This window comes from Scomber japonicus, chromosome 1 (genome assembly GCF_027409825.1).
Source record: "Scomber japonicus isolate fScoJap1 chromosome 1, fScoJap1.pri, whole genome shotgun sequence".
Taxonomy (NCBI): domain Eukaryota; kingdom Metazoa; phylum Chordata; class Actinopteri; order Scombriformes; family Scombridae; genus Scomber; species Scomber japonicus.
In genome coordinates this window covers 25,716,187-25,731,401 of record NC_070578.1, presented here as the reverse complement: position 1 = coordinate 25,731,401, position 15,215 = coordinate 25,716,187, and the positions used below count along the sequence as shown (strand labels likewise).

The following is a 15,215-nucleotide window of genomic DNA, read 5'->3' as shown; positions in this document are numbered from 1 at the left end:
CACATCACACAGAAAATCATCTGTACACTGCTGTGAACAACAAATAAACCACAGATTCATAAACCAGAACCTGCCACCACATTATTCTGCTACAGTTACTGTTTGACTTTGCAAATGGCAAACAAATACATACACAAATAGCAGTAAAGGTACACTATTTGAGATAATTAGATCATCTGTAGACATTACATTCATATTCAAGTCTTTGTTTGCTGCAGTCTTGACCAGGGTGCGGTCAGATCATTGGAAATTAAAAGCATCTGTTCTTTCATTAAGGCAGTTGAATATGAGATCATTTTAAACATGTTGTAGTCTAATTCACATTTATTCCTATGATGAAATCAGCTTCTACACCTGACATTAAAGAGAATATTCGCTAATGCTTCAAGTCAACTACCATCACTACTGCTTGTATATTTTTCTACTCAGCATGATACATGGGTTGTTTCTTCCTGGATTCACAGTCATGATGTGTTTATCAGTAATAATATACATGAAAGTGACCGTGTCAAACAAAATCAGTTCTGGGTGTTGGTTAATGTACTCTCTATTTCACTTTATGATATTACAGTTTATTTAATGTGTTAATTATATTCAATTTCAAAACCTGATTAATTCAGTGCCACAAATGTGAATTAGCATAAGTTATCTGGATTGACATGACACATTAAAGCTGTAAAATATCCTTATTTCCCTTCATTTTCACAAAGTCCACATCCTCAATCATAATTAGATTTTTTTATGATAATTACTACTGTACAGGTGTTAGAGAGTGTGTGATATTGCTTCTTTTTTTTTTTAATAATTGTTTTACACAGCTTTTCCTCCTTTAAATTTGGGTTGTCCTGTCGTATCTGTTTCATTCCTCACTAAAGCAGAGTTACTTTTTAAGGGCTACATTTTGTAACATTTTTGATCAAATATTTCTACCCCAAAGAAATTGTTCACATCATCTCGTATCGCCACTCAACTGCGGTTTGATAATGGTCTACTTTTTGTGAAAGAGACAATAATTTGAATCAAACTAAGAGTCTCCGAACACAGTTTTCTTTCAGTATACTATATGTCCAAATCAAGTTAAAGAAAAAGGACGAATACATACCCTATTATCTATATGTACTATATGTTTGTGTGAGTGTATGTACTTCACAGAAAGACAGCTTCATGTCCGCACAAACCACGAGTGGGATGTGGTACTTTGTAGTCCTGTGGAGTGTTTGCTTGTTGTCTCTTATTTGTTACATTTTCTTTTAAGAGTGTCTGACAGAGTAACCAGTCCTCTGTGAGTCACCTGTTCAGTCTTTACTTTTTCTTTTTTCACATCCTGAGTTTGTCATTCGTCATCATGGTGGGAGGAGTCGGGGCTGAACTCCTCCTCCTCCTCCTCGACCATTTCTGCAGGCAACGTGTCACGGCGCGTGAAGGCGGCAGCCAAGGTCACACTCAACCGCGGTTTGACAGGCGCCATCTCTGACAGCCCAATGTTGTTGCCACGGGTTACAAGCGTTGTCTTATCCATAATCTCTCCACTGTCCTTGGACACCACTGCATCGAGAAAGTCGTATTTGTGCGACAGCTTGCCGCTCTCAAACAGGTACTTGGCCAGGTAGGAGAAAGCAACATTAGCCAAAAAGGAGGCGACCATAGAGACTGTCTTGAAGGGGAACTTCTGTATGACAACTTTCTCCATTTCTCCAGTTACGTGGTGCTTCCGCAACTCAGTGGTCCAGCCAGGGTAATAAATGAAAGGGGGCAGCTGCAGGTAGGGTTCCCCTCCACCTATACGTAGAAACATGCCAAACAAATAGGCAGCTACCGAGCCATATGTGTTGGTGCCTTTGACAAAGAGCACACTGAGCAGCTGGGGGAAGATGATGACGTAAACCAGGTCCGAGCTCAGGTACCAGAGGCCATAAACTGTCCCGGTTACCAGTGCCATCACTGTGGCAAGGCCACCAAACACAAAGATGGTGATGCGCATCACCCACACAATCTCACGGTCAGATGCCTGTGTAAAAAGAGTGGGTTATGACACAGGTAGACAAGCCAAGATTTGAAGCATATTTCAACAGAAGGGTCAGATGCCCACACAGAAACACACACAAGTACTGACCGACTGCCTGAAGGCAAGCTGGTAGATGTTTCTTGCAAACATGGAGCTTGCTGACAGGATGGATGAGTCTGCAGAGGACATGACGGCTGCTGACACCGCACCGAGGCCGAAAAAAGAGACGAATGGTGGGCAGAGGTGTTGGAGCACGATGGGTAGAATCATATCTGCTTCCTCCTTGTCTTTAGGAGGAATGCTACCATACGATGTCTGGTTCCAGTCTGAGTCGGGGAGAGAGTCAATGAACACAAGATTTACTCAGTATGTCCATAAAATGTTATATTCTGTACTTTATCCATGTCCTTTAGCAGAAAGAAACAAATAAATACATTAATAACCACATGATACCATAAACTAACATCTACTTACAACTCATGCCTACAGTTAGATGGAGACAGGACCAAACAGAGTGTGTATTCAGTTGTTCACCAAGGAATTTGACGCCTAAAAATCTGGATATCAAATCTCTAATTTGGTCCCTGGCCTCCCTCTGATGTAATATTTACAAAAGCAGCATGGTTATTAAATGGATTGCTGCTTCATTATGGATGAGGTGAACCAGCTGCTATTTACTGGGCTCTCTCAGATCTAAGGGCAACATGGAGCCATCCTGAGCAACCCCCAAACACATACACATAAATGCAACCAACACCTCCCACAAACCCCCCCCCCCCCCACACACACACACACACACACACACACACACAGTATGTACAGATGCAAGCTCAGATGAGAGCTCTCTAACCTGTGGAAGCCCCAATGGCTCCGATGAGAACGGAGGGCACAGCCATGACGAGGCACCCAAAAGCAGCCAGGAAAGAGAGGACCTGTGCGTAGGTGGCCGAGGAGGCAGACAGGACTCTTTGAAAATACACCTGCCAAGGTATACCTCCAAGCATCTGTGGTACAATTACAAAAAATAAATGAGCCTGACATGTGCTTCAATTAATAAAAAAAAAAAGAAGTTACACAGAAAAGACGGAGGAAAAACTCATCCTTTATGCCATAAGTTTCAATTGAGTGATTTTATAAAGAGCTCTGTTTCAGTCAGTGCAAACAATTTACTGTAACAGCCGCTTCTTTAAAAAAAACATAACACATTTTAAAAGTTGTAGCAAATATTTAACATTACTGATTATCAACAAAATTATCCTTGATTAGTACACTTAAAGGGAAATGGTTATAATCCACTTTAGTTTGAGGTGGTTACTGTACCAGGAGGCAGAAATTGTCTATCCAGACCCAGGTGTCATTCTTGTGGATGCTGCCTCTCCAGGGGGACTGGTACACCTGCTTCACTGCAGTGACAGTAATGTCTGACACAGCTGGATTGGTCAGAGCAAATGGGACACTGATCCACTAAAGCCGGACAGAAACAAGCACAGGACATACATATGTTTAACACACAAACCTGTAAGCTTGGGTAAATGCAAATTGTGGCTTCCTTCTGCCTACTATATGTCCCATCTTGGTTCAATTATATAACTTCTAGATAAATCTACTTCAGAGCAGCATTTACACTAGCAGCAATTAGTTACTTGTCTAGTTGTGACGTACCAGCCCCACAAAGATACAGAAGAGCTGCACAACGTCAGTGTAGGCCACAGAGTAAAGTCCTCCAACCAGGGTATAAAAAATTGCAATAAGTGCAGAGATAACCACAGACATCTTAATGTTGATGTCCACAATTACACTGAGAGTAGCACCTGAAGTCAGAAGGAAACAAATGAAAGAATATTAGTGACAGTACAACATAGAAGACATTACTCAGACACAAATTTTTGATTTTGTTGAAACCAGAAGAACTCCTTATTTTGTTGCACGTAGATTTATGAACTTACCAAGTGCAGATAAGATGGCAGCAGACCAGAAGATCTCACCCATTAATGCAGGTATGAAGAGAAGGCCACCCATGCGTTTCCCATACAGCTGCTGGAATGGGTCCAACATGGTGACGTAACCTCGTGAGCGCATGGGCTTTGCAAAAAAAAGACCACCTAGAACAAAGAGTGCACATGACGCAGGTTGAGATGCGATAGTGAGGAGGAGTCGAGAGTGAACATCTATAAATACTGAAATTTAATATGTTTTTTAAGAAAACTTAAAACCTAAAATTGTCCTCCCTGGAAGGATGCTAAAACGTATCATTTAAATATGTAAATGGGTAGAAACACGTCTGATGAGTGTGCAAAAGACCCAAAATGGTCCGATATGGCCTCGTAGTACTATCAGACATGATATGAAACATGTTAAACGTGTTGCGCCACTCACCTACAGCAAGACTGAGGGCATATCCAAAGGGAGCCTGTGCCCAAGCCAAGCCATAATCTGGTAGATACACATACTCAGCTGTTCCATTGATGTATCCTCCTCCAACCCAGGTCGCTGAAAATCATTAAGATTGAAAATGAAATTCAGTTTTCCATGTGTGTAAAAAAACTAGATGTGTTCTATACAAAATTAATATCAATTTAAAGAATGTATTTACAACTATTCTTATAAATATACTTTTCCATGAGGAAAAAAAAATCACAAGGTCATTTCATTTTTTGTCCGTGCAATGCTGAAATCAACTTGATGTTAAAAATTGTGGAGTGAAAAAATACTCTAAAAACCATGGTGAGATAAATCAGACTAGATTGACAAAAAATTGTCACTTCAAGAGTAGATTTTTCACTTCATTTTTCACTCAAAAAAATCTTAAAATAGAGCATTATGGCTCATTCTGAAGTCAATTTAAGTGATGAATAACATATCCAAACTTCACCTGTCATGGTAAATCCACCGACGAATAACCCAATGTCCCTCCCGCCGACCATGATGGTTTCGCTTCGGTCGGTACCCGCCGCCTCCCCTGAGTGCTTGTTCTTCCATGCCGCCCAGATGCCCACAAACAGGATCAGTAGATAGAAGAACGCGATAGCCACAAGCCCCTCTACATGGATGGTCATTGTCGCACCGGTCTTCCGCTAGGAGCGAGGAGGCATGGAGACCTGCTTGGCGCACGGAGAAGAGATGGTCAGATACTGCGTAAAGTAGCCTGCATATTTCCTGAAAGACAATCATTTGATTTGTTTGCTATGTAGACTGAATAAATGACAATGTCAGCATTTTGACTATTTTTTCATTCAGTTTGGTTGTGTGGAATAATGGCAAAAGATGCCTTGACTTAAATAAGAAAATTGCAATCAAAATCGTCAAAAAGAAAGATTCTCTTCTGCCGACTTGGTAGATTTTCATGGGCTCTTGCAACAGAACTCAGAGGTCAGGTTGGTCGCCTTCTTTATAAATATCAAAATAAGTTCATTTGTGTGTGTGTTGATCTTCTCTCTTCTTTATTACAAAAAGGTGAAAATGTAATAAACGAAAAGTAGAAGCTTGATTTTCTAGTTTTTTTTACTCTATTCCTTTTGACAAATGCATACATTGCCATTCCATGTCTAGTTCAATCTACACAATGTAAAGTAATTCTCGTAATAAACAAAAATAAGTGAAAACTGGTACAAGAAAAAAAAGAAAAGAAAAAAGAAAAAAAAACCTTTAACAAAACCCTCTCGCCCTCGTCTTCGTTACTGTGGTTTTGCTTTTTTCCTTTCTCTTCCATCTGAGCACATAATTATGTGCGTAATTTTACGCACATAATTATTGACAAAAAAAGTTTAACCACTTTAACTTAAATACGCCCTGATTCAAAGTATATTGCAGAAAATGAACTGACACCTAAAGATTTCTACTTTGGTTATGCGTGAATGAATAAACTATCCTCTCAGACGTCATGTAATACACGTACTCAAACAATTAAAAATAAAACTTGAAAAAGAAAGATGCAAAACTTACCTTAAGTGTTTCTAGAGTCATGTGCTGGGGCACCAGAGGTAGAAAACAGCGAGCACAACAGTTAGACGGTTTATGAAGAGTCTCGTCCCCGTCTGCACCGTGAGGAAGTCAAAAGAAACGATGGTGGGGGTCTCCAGGGTGACTTACTGGAGCTTATAAAGGGGGCAGGTGCCGTCAGAGGACGGATAACGCACGTCAGAGAATCCAGACGTCCCTTTTAATGAGCACCTTGCATAGAAACACGTCACTGAACGCTGGAGCTGATCTGACTAGAGGGTGGGGGTGAGATTCCTGCACTTCGTGGTGGGGACGGATGGACATCTTAAAAAAAAAAACACTAAGGGGCTGGTATTACATGAATTTCAAACCCTACTTGCATTTTTACAGATGGATTAATCGATAATATCGTGAGAGTTTCACGAGTCACGTGTTTCTGCTCCTTCAAACTCAGTGCGTAAAAGTCTCCTAATTGCGCAGCCATACTTAATGTGGCCTTTTACCCGCTGTCACTGTCTTCCCAGCCAGCATTTTACCTTACAACCGCAATTAACTTTGCTCCTCGGCAACCATTTTTGCTCGACTGAAGAGGATGTCGTCCTAACGATTTCACTGGAGGAAACTGTTGAATACAGGCCTATTATAACTTAATTCTGGACTTTTCTTCAACTACACTTTTCAGCAATTCAACCTCACTGAGGTGTGTCCCTCTTTCATACCCTCTTCAGCAGAATAAGTCTACCCTTCCGTTCTGCCTACCTGTGAACGCAAAATGATTCACAGACTGAAATGCTCCTCATCTTTGAGCAATCATAAATCGTTTAAGTGTTCTGTGTCTGCCACTTTCCCTTCAGGATATGTATCAATGAAGTGAGTCTACTTAATGGTCTCCTCTGGCTCAAGTCGTTTAATCCGGGCAACTCTTGTCAAAACTGACAGGCATCCAATTAGGATGGATCCTGAAGAGCAGCGAGGAGAGAGATTTAATGATACAGCCTGACTTTTAAAAAATAGTCCTGGCGTGCGTGCGTACGCGCGCGCGCACAACACACACACAAATACATACGCACACACATTTGAAGGCAACTCACCAATTATTACCGTAAAAACACAAAAACTGCGTCGTTGACAAGTTATTTAAAGAGGGCGGAGCTGTTCACTTATTAAGAGAAAAGGAGACACGTTTATTATAGCCGCTTAAAACGTGCACAGCGCCTCCTGTTGGCAAGGCAAAGGCACCGTTTCAGCACCATGGACAGACATCAAGATGTTAGTCTCAGGTTTATTCAGCTGAATGTTTGCATATCTAGAGAAAATAAATGTTTGAACTATGATGGTAATAATAATAATAATAATGACAATAATAATAATATTCTTTGACAATTTATTTAAGGTGTAGCTGTATGTATTATTTGGTAGGACCCTAAGATTGCTGTTACACACTTTTGATCAATTTACCAACAAAAGATAGAAATCAAGAACATATAAATCCAACAGGACCAATTGAAAAGTTAAGTGCAAGAACTGACTTGAATGTTTTAACTATGACGAGTAATTATGTGAAATACTGATGCCAACAACATCTGAAACATCCGGCAGACAGCTGGAACGGTTTCTAATCTTGTGTTTGACAGATGGCTGGCACATGACCCTGACACTTTCTGGAGCAACTCACACGCCTTACACTGAAGCTGAGACACTACTTGTTTGTGACTTCACAAAAAAACATATAGTTATGTAACTGCACAATATGAACAATAAATACAAAAAAAGTACAGTTATTACGAACAAGCGCGTCTCACATGATACATAGCATTATAACAGAGATCCTGATTATTTATATTAGTGGATGTTTATGTTTAACCATATAAATTGTTCAGGGCCCAAGGACTCAAGGTTTAATGAGCAGCTGTTGCTGGCAGCGTTCAAGATGTTGGAGTGAGAGAGAGGAGAGAGGAGAGAGGAGAGAGAGAGAGACAGAGACAGAGACAGAGACAGAGAAGGAGACAGTTTTATCACACATAACATGAGACACACGTGAAGCTACAACAGTACCTAAATAATTTAAACAATGTTGGTTTTCCATTACATTTATTCTTTGAAAATTAACACATACACTGTAATAAACAAAAAAGACACACAGCCCATCTGATGATACAGATCTACAACTTCTCTGAAGCTAAAGTGACCTTGTGCTTAGAGGGTCCTTGTTTTGAAAATGGACAGTATGAGTGTGGGTCAAACTTCTCCCAGAAGATCATACTGCTGAAATGTCTTACAGTTACAGATAGAAAATAACAAAAACAAAATCAATAAGGTGTGCTGAAAGCCACCGTGTGTACGACTTTAAAAATCTGGACTTTTGGTAGTACAATTTTACACTACTTTTGTTGTGTAAAAAAAAAACACCTGATGACAACAAAAGCAAGATTTTCAGCTTGAAGCTTTCAATTTTGAAATGATAAAATAATCTATATCTGTTCAGTGAAATGTTATAAAAAGGGCTGGACAAACATGAATGGACTTTTGACTAATTTCCTACACTCAAAACCCTAAATTCATCAACAAGATTTTAGCACATGAACACAATTCCCTTTAAAAACGAAGACTCTTGTGATAGTGAACAGGACGGTAAGGACCATCAGTGGTATCAGCAGTGAAATGTATGCTCACCTTCTTTTTGACTCATACTGCAGGTTTTGCAATATATGTGTTGTTTCGGTATTAAAATGAGGGTTTACAACAAGAGACAGAGTATATGGAATATAACAGAAATATTTAAAAGATTTTTTATCACAAGTCAAACATTTTGTCAGTAACTTCCTTTTGCCTTAAAAGTACTCAAAAGCAGTGAAGATCCTCTCACTTGCTGTAAAGCTTAGATGAAGTTATCCTGACAAATACCAAAAAAAGCAACCACGCACTCTGATCTGCAGAAGCTTTCAATCAGAAACTAAACAGGGGGATCAAAAGTGAACATAAAAACTATGTGCAGACGGTACAGATCTTAAATCACTGAAGTAGCATGAGTATATATATATATATATATATATATATATATATATATATATATATATACACACACACAAATATAAAGATATGACCACTGATATAAGGCAAAGATAAAACACTAGTTGAAAATGAGTTTTGTTAAGAGAAGTTCAAACAAACTTGACAGGCTAGTTCACATCATGACAATCATTATATCACCTTTCCCAGCTAAGTTAACAATTATTTATGTACACTTAGCCACAACATACACAACAAAAATCTACTGGGCCCTGGAAAACATTCATTTGGATATAATTTTTTATATATATGTAAAATATATTTTCACAGCTAATAGTAATGTTATCAGATGTGATACATGAGCAGAGCTGCATGAAGTATTAGCTGCAATATAGATATATGGTATAAGATATAGATATATGCAACTTTGAAAAAGGCCATGTCAACTGGAGCGCATGAAAACATCTGGTATTAGTCAACAAATAACAAATATTAGAAAAATACCCTCTGTATACATTTTTCTATTCTCACTGGTACCAGAGACACAAATCATGCGCTCAGATTTCAAGTAAACCACAGTTACTAAACAACCATCTAAACATCCTGTTGAAAACATTTGTTTTCCGTGGTACCTTCTTTCAAGAAAGACTTCCTCTTGCGCGTCACTCTTCATGACCTCATGTTCTCATTGTTTTGATTTGATCTGGAAATAACATTAAAAATATGATAAATACAGTTAATTATGTTAAAAAAAACAACATCTCTGTCATTTGTGAATATTCTCAAATGATGGAGGGATCCAACATACTGAACACTGATACTATTATTTCAATTTATTTCAATTGGGGAAATGAGTTTCCTTTTCAGCTTAGGAAATATGACTTGTTTAGTTTCTTTTTCTACATGAATGGTTATAGTCTTGTGACCTTTGAGGGTCTGACTGGGACAGGACCTTAACTTATCAGAAGAGAGGCCTGAATGGCACTCCCAAAACCACATAAACAACTGTCAAACACTCATAAGATCCTTGCTGAAATCAAAACCATGTCCATTTCCCAAATAAATAGCAAGAAAATTGGTGGATGGGGCCCAATGCAATGTTTAAGAGGATGTCCTTTTAGTTGGTTGGATGGCAGCAGGAAAGGATGAACTGCTGATTCATAGTAACTTAAGAGGCAAAGTTATCAGGTGATTGTCTAAAAGTGAAAATAACATAGCAAACATGGGAAGGGAGCACAACAAGGGGTTTTCTGTTCATATGAGTTTCTAAAGCTACACAGAAACACAACACCTGACAAACAGTCAGTACTCACTGCATTATCTGATCTATAGATGGATTGGAGTGAGAGCATAAAACACAACAAAAAAACAAACAAAGATGTCGACTTTATGGAGAGAATAATTATGTGCAGTGTATCCTCCAGTCGTACACAGATATGGAAAAAAATACAAACAAGCAATCTGTTTTGATATGTAGAAGAACAAAGAAAATATTCAATTGTACATTGTTTTAGGACTAACAGGAAACACGTTAGATGTGCTTGAAATGAGAAAAATCAAATAAGACATTTTAACCAACTTTGTTAAAATATAAATATTAAAAACAATGGACAATGAGGGTATCCCCTGGTTAGGAAACCACAAAAACAGGCCACCTTAACGTTTTGTTATGATGTCACAGTTAAATTGTTGAAATGTAAAAATATACATTGAATGCATTGTACGTTTTGAAACTGGCTGGTGAGGTTATTTCCTACTGATGTAAACTGAAAAAACTAACTAATTCACTAACAGTGAAAGGTAAATAATATATTGTGTATATGTTGACCATTATGTTCACATATGAAATTTAGCTACTAGTTTAGCAAAGTTGATTTAATAGAATACTTGTTTTCATAAATTTGGTTCATAACAACATTTCTTTGCTAAGTGATCACATAAACATGTTCGTAAAAGATGATTCTTACAGTACCAGTGGTGGAAGAAGTGCTCAGATCATTTATTTAAGTAGAAGAATATTACAATGTAAAATTATTCCATTACAAGTAAAATGCCTGCATTTATTATCCCACTTCAGTAAAAGTGTAAGTGTTATCAGTTAAATTTAAGTAATTCATGTATTAAAGGTAAAAGATCAGCTGCTGTGACTAATATCAAAACTGCCACACAAATTATTATTCACTTTTCAAACTTTTCTCTAAACGAAATATTGGAAAGTTTTACCTCTTTGGGCTGCGAACGTTTATTTATTTGGTGTAACTGTTACAAGGAGCCACAACTACACAAAAAGGTTGCAAGTCAAAGGTTTGGGAGGTTTGTACTGGTTTACTCTTTAACTTGTAGCATTTTATAAGCTTATTATATATGATTTCATGTCAATCTTTAATCTGAGAAGTAACTGCAACTCTACAAAGTAGAAATTAGCATAAATGAAGACTAAAGGAAAGTACAAGTACATTAAAATTGTACTTAAGTAGAGTAATTGAGCAAATGTACCCTATTACATTCCACCACTGTACAGTACTACACTGAACAGTTGTAAATCACTGTAAGCACAACATGACACTCCCACTCTCACTTTCATTCATGTCACCTATCATCATACCTTGTAACCAGTCGACTCCCTCTTGTAAGCCTTCTCCTTTCAGAGCATCAGTAGCACTGAAATATATCAACAGCTCACATTAATCACTTTGTCATATCATTATCATTATAGCTGTTATTGAAGAAAAACTGTGTCAAGAATCCATATCCTTTGTAACACACACACATCCTGGTTGTGGAGTTAACAGTCGTGCTCTGGTGATTTTAGTAGAGAAGGTATATGATAAATCAGATTCTGCATGCATGATTTTACCGCTGATTACAATTAAATAAGTGTTGGATGTATGCTCATACCAGATGTGCCAGGGTTTATCTTTGATGTTCTCCAGGCAGAGCAGCTGTGAGACCTTAACTGAAGACAGAGCATCCCTGACATCCATCTTGTTAGCGAAGAACAGGATGGGGACCCGCCTGTGCTTAATATCTGTTGTGAGACAGGGAGTGACGTTTTGGGACAATCAGTGTCATAACGAGGTAAAGTAAGAGGAAAAAAACTTTATATAATATGTTTCATTTGGCAAAACAAAATGTACACAAATTATCATCCATCTTTATGTGCTACACAGTCTAGACTTAAAAAAGACAAGAAAAAGGAACAGCAGGTAGCTGGACAATCATTTAAATGTACAAAGAATTGTTTAAGTTCAGGAATTGTGTAAAATATACATGAACTTACCAGGATGATTTAGTAATGTGTCCAGCTCTTCTTTGGCCACAACCATCCTCAGCTTATCTGCACTATCAATGACAAATATGATGGCCTGACCCTCCCTGAGGAATTCAAAGAGATCAAAGGTGTTAATATGTATAGCAATAGTATAAAAAGAAAAGAGGACGCTGTTTTTGTACCATGAGCATACTCACTTGTAGTAATGTTCCCAGAGGTTTCTGTATCTGCCTTGACCAGACATGTCAAACACTGTGAAGGAAAGACTAGAAGAGAAGAGAAGAGAAGAGAAGAGAAGAGAAGAGAAGAGAAGGTTTATCTTCCTGTTCAAATACTATACCACTTGAAAAAACAGACCAACGTGTAACACCATGACATTATTCAAATTTCAATTATTATTCAATGTTAAGAAGTCACTATGTTATGACGAACAGCTACCTGGATGTCTTGAACTTCTCTATGCTGAAGCCAATGGTTGGGACGATGTCTTGTGCCTGAGCCTGTGAGACAAAAGCAGCATGTTCTTCTTAAGAGACTTAATGGGAGGCACTAAGAAGCAGCGTGTCTTAAATTCACTAGTATATCATAATCATCTGAGTAACCTATAGATAATTACAGGCAAACAAAGGATGGGAACAAATGTTATTCATTCATTACAGCGCTTCCTAAACTACTTTAACTGTAAATCGGTGGGTTGACTTACATTTGATGGCTTGAGCTGGTTGATGATGGTGGTTTTTCCACTGTTGTCCAGACCAAGACACAGCACATTCACCTCCTTCTTCAACCCCAGCCATCCTGCCAACTTGTCAAACAGCCCCATTGGCTAGTCCACAACCATCAGCTGTCTGTCTGACCTTCCCAAACAAAAAGGCAATAAACGCTGTAACAGTTAGAGGGTGATAGCATCTCATTACGTCTCCAAGGTTCAGATTCCACAGAGGCAGAGTTATTACTATTGCAGTATTCTGACTTTGTGCACTGGGTCAACCACTTGTCTGCACTGAGCACCTGTTTGTGATCTGAAATGGTCACAAGAAGTTAATAAATTAGCTATGTACATTCGTCCAAACACAGCCATATTACGTATGTCTCATTTCACTCATTTGAAATTCATCAATTTCCATTTCCACTTACAACGTTTACTTACACCAAAAGCTCTTAAAGGGCAGGCTCACAATTTTTCAAGTATGTCTTCAGACAACAGTAAGGTGTCTAAATGAACACTGAAAGAGGTTTTCCTTGCTGTAATTATTCCTCCTGTTATATTATTATTACCATTAAAAGAACCCCTTCAAATCTGCTTTCAATGTAAATGACAAGGGCCAAAATAGTGTGTCCACACAGTCATTTAAAAGTTGATCTTAAGCTTATGCTTCAGCAGTCAGAATTAGTCATATCAAGTGGATATTTGACACATTTACAGTCTTTTAAACGTCAAATTCCCTCTTTGTGTTTCCTCTGATAGTGTTTCCCTTTTGAAGTATAGTAACACAAAGGAGAGAAAGAGGGCGTTTGGCACTAAATAAACTGCAATGAGTACTTTAACTTTTGACATTTCGAGTACATTTTGTTGCTAATATCTAGGTACTTATTAAAAGATCCCCATGTGATCCGGACATGTTGTAAAATATATCTAAAGTACTCTGCTTGGAATAATATATTTCTAATAGGTTGTTAGACTTTTAGAAAAACCTTAAACTTGTCCCTCATTGAAAACTCAAAAATCCAGAAAGTACAAAAACTGTGAACCCGTCATTTAAATCCACACACTCATCAGGCTGGTCGTGGTGACAGAGCTACTTCCACTGTAATTATAATTTTTTAAAATCTTCCTTTTTCTCTCAAAATTACATTTTAGTCATCATTAACAGGGTGACGGATCACTACAGCTGACAGTGCACACAGTTTATTGTAGTCATTTCATAAACTGCTCAACGTTATGAGACGACCGAGGCGTCAGTTTTTAGCAAAGACTTATTTAACATCCTCTCACAAAAATGCATTTCACTTAGCTATAAACTGATTTAATCATTAGGTTAAGAGAAAAAGGCAAAGATTGATGGCTCATGGCAGCTAGTTAAGCGTTAGCTCAGGCTAACATGCTTACTGGGCTGTAACCAGATTTTAACGTAATTAACACTCGTTAACTGCTATTTAGTTAATCTCTTGTTGGTACTGATGCTAGCTAGCATTAGCTAGAGTCTGGTTGGCGTTGTGTCTTAAGTACTTCAGCTCGCTGGACATACATAGTCAACATATATACATACATTGACAACTTGTCTACGGTACTACATAAGTCAGTTTTACAAATGTGTATAAAACATATCTTAGTTTGTAACTAACACGAAAGCTAGTGGTGCTATACGCTAGCTAACGTTAGCATGTAAACTACTATTCTTTCCCAGACTGTGTTGTCGAGCTGGGTTTTACCTGTGATTTATCCTCGCAGTGTTGTTCCCCAGATGTACTGAACACCGCTGTCGGCTAGTTCATTTAATAACCAGGCTCAGACCGGTGTTTGATTCATTTCGCCTCCATTCTCATGCTCTCCAGGCTGCAGAAGATACCGAGTTATTTACACTGTGTTGCTGGGTGACCGGAGAGCTGACTCACGTCCGCCACCTGCAGGCCGAACCACGCAGCGCCCTGTCTGATGCTGAGGTCATCACACAAATGTTCACACATCATGATCTGTGACAGTCATGGCATACATATAATACTTTCTACCTAAAGTATATATATATGTAGTATATATATATGTAGTATAGTATATATGCAGAATAAAAAAAAGTGAAATAGAAAAACATAACAGTAGACTGAAATTACAGACCAAAATAATGAGAAATGACACCAACTTATTCCTAAAATGTCTTAAAAATTGGGAAATTAATGACTTTATCATAAAGTATAATGAAACTTAATTACTTACTGTAAATGAATTACTGTGAATCCATCCCATTTTCATTTTACTTACCCTTTTCTCTTTAT

At 38.1% G+C, this 15,215-nt stretch overlaps 2 protein-coding genes across 2 annotated transcripts; both read right to left on the bottom strand.

The window, feature by feature from the left end:
- Window positions 1-1,333: 1,333 nt before the first annotated feature.
- On the bottom strand, window positions 1,334-5,061 carry LOC128357213 (high-affinity choline transporter 1-like). The gene is made up of 8 exons (XM_053317497.1): window positions 4,878-5,061; window positions 4,382-4,495; window positions 3,952-4,107; window positions 3,668-3,816; window positions 3,326-3,469; window positions 2,856-3,009; window positions 2,114-2,331; window positions 1,334-2,008 (listed from the first exon to the last, which is right to left on the bottom strand). Exons 1-8 carry the CDS (start codon window positions 5,059-5,061, stop codon window positions 1,334-1,336), a joined length of 1,794 nt encoding a protein of 597 aa, XP_053173472.1.
- A 4,165-nt stretch (window positions 5,062-9,226) lies between these two features.
- arl6 (ADP-ribosylation factor-like 6) lies at window positions 9,227-14,792 on the bottom strand. Its single transcript, XM_053317616.1, has 8 exons — window positions 14,658-14,792; window positions 12,928-13,081; window positions 12,663-12,724; window positions 12,422-12,490; window positions 12,234-12,328; window positions 11,852-11,981; window positions 11,559-11,614; window positions 9,227-9,656 (listed from the first exon to the last, which is right to left on the bottom strand). Exons 2-8 carry the CDS (start codon window positions 13,045-13,047, stop codon window positions 9,631-9,633), a joined length of 558 nt encoding a protein of 185 aa, XP_053173591.1. The 5' UTR covers window positions 13,048-13,081; window positions 14,658-14,792; the 3' UTR covers window positions 9,227-9,630.
- Between the last annotated feature and the right edge of the window lie 423 nt (window positions 14,793-15,215).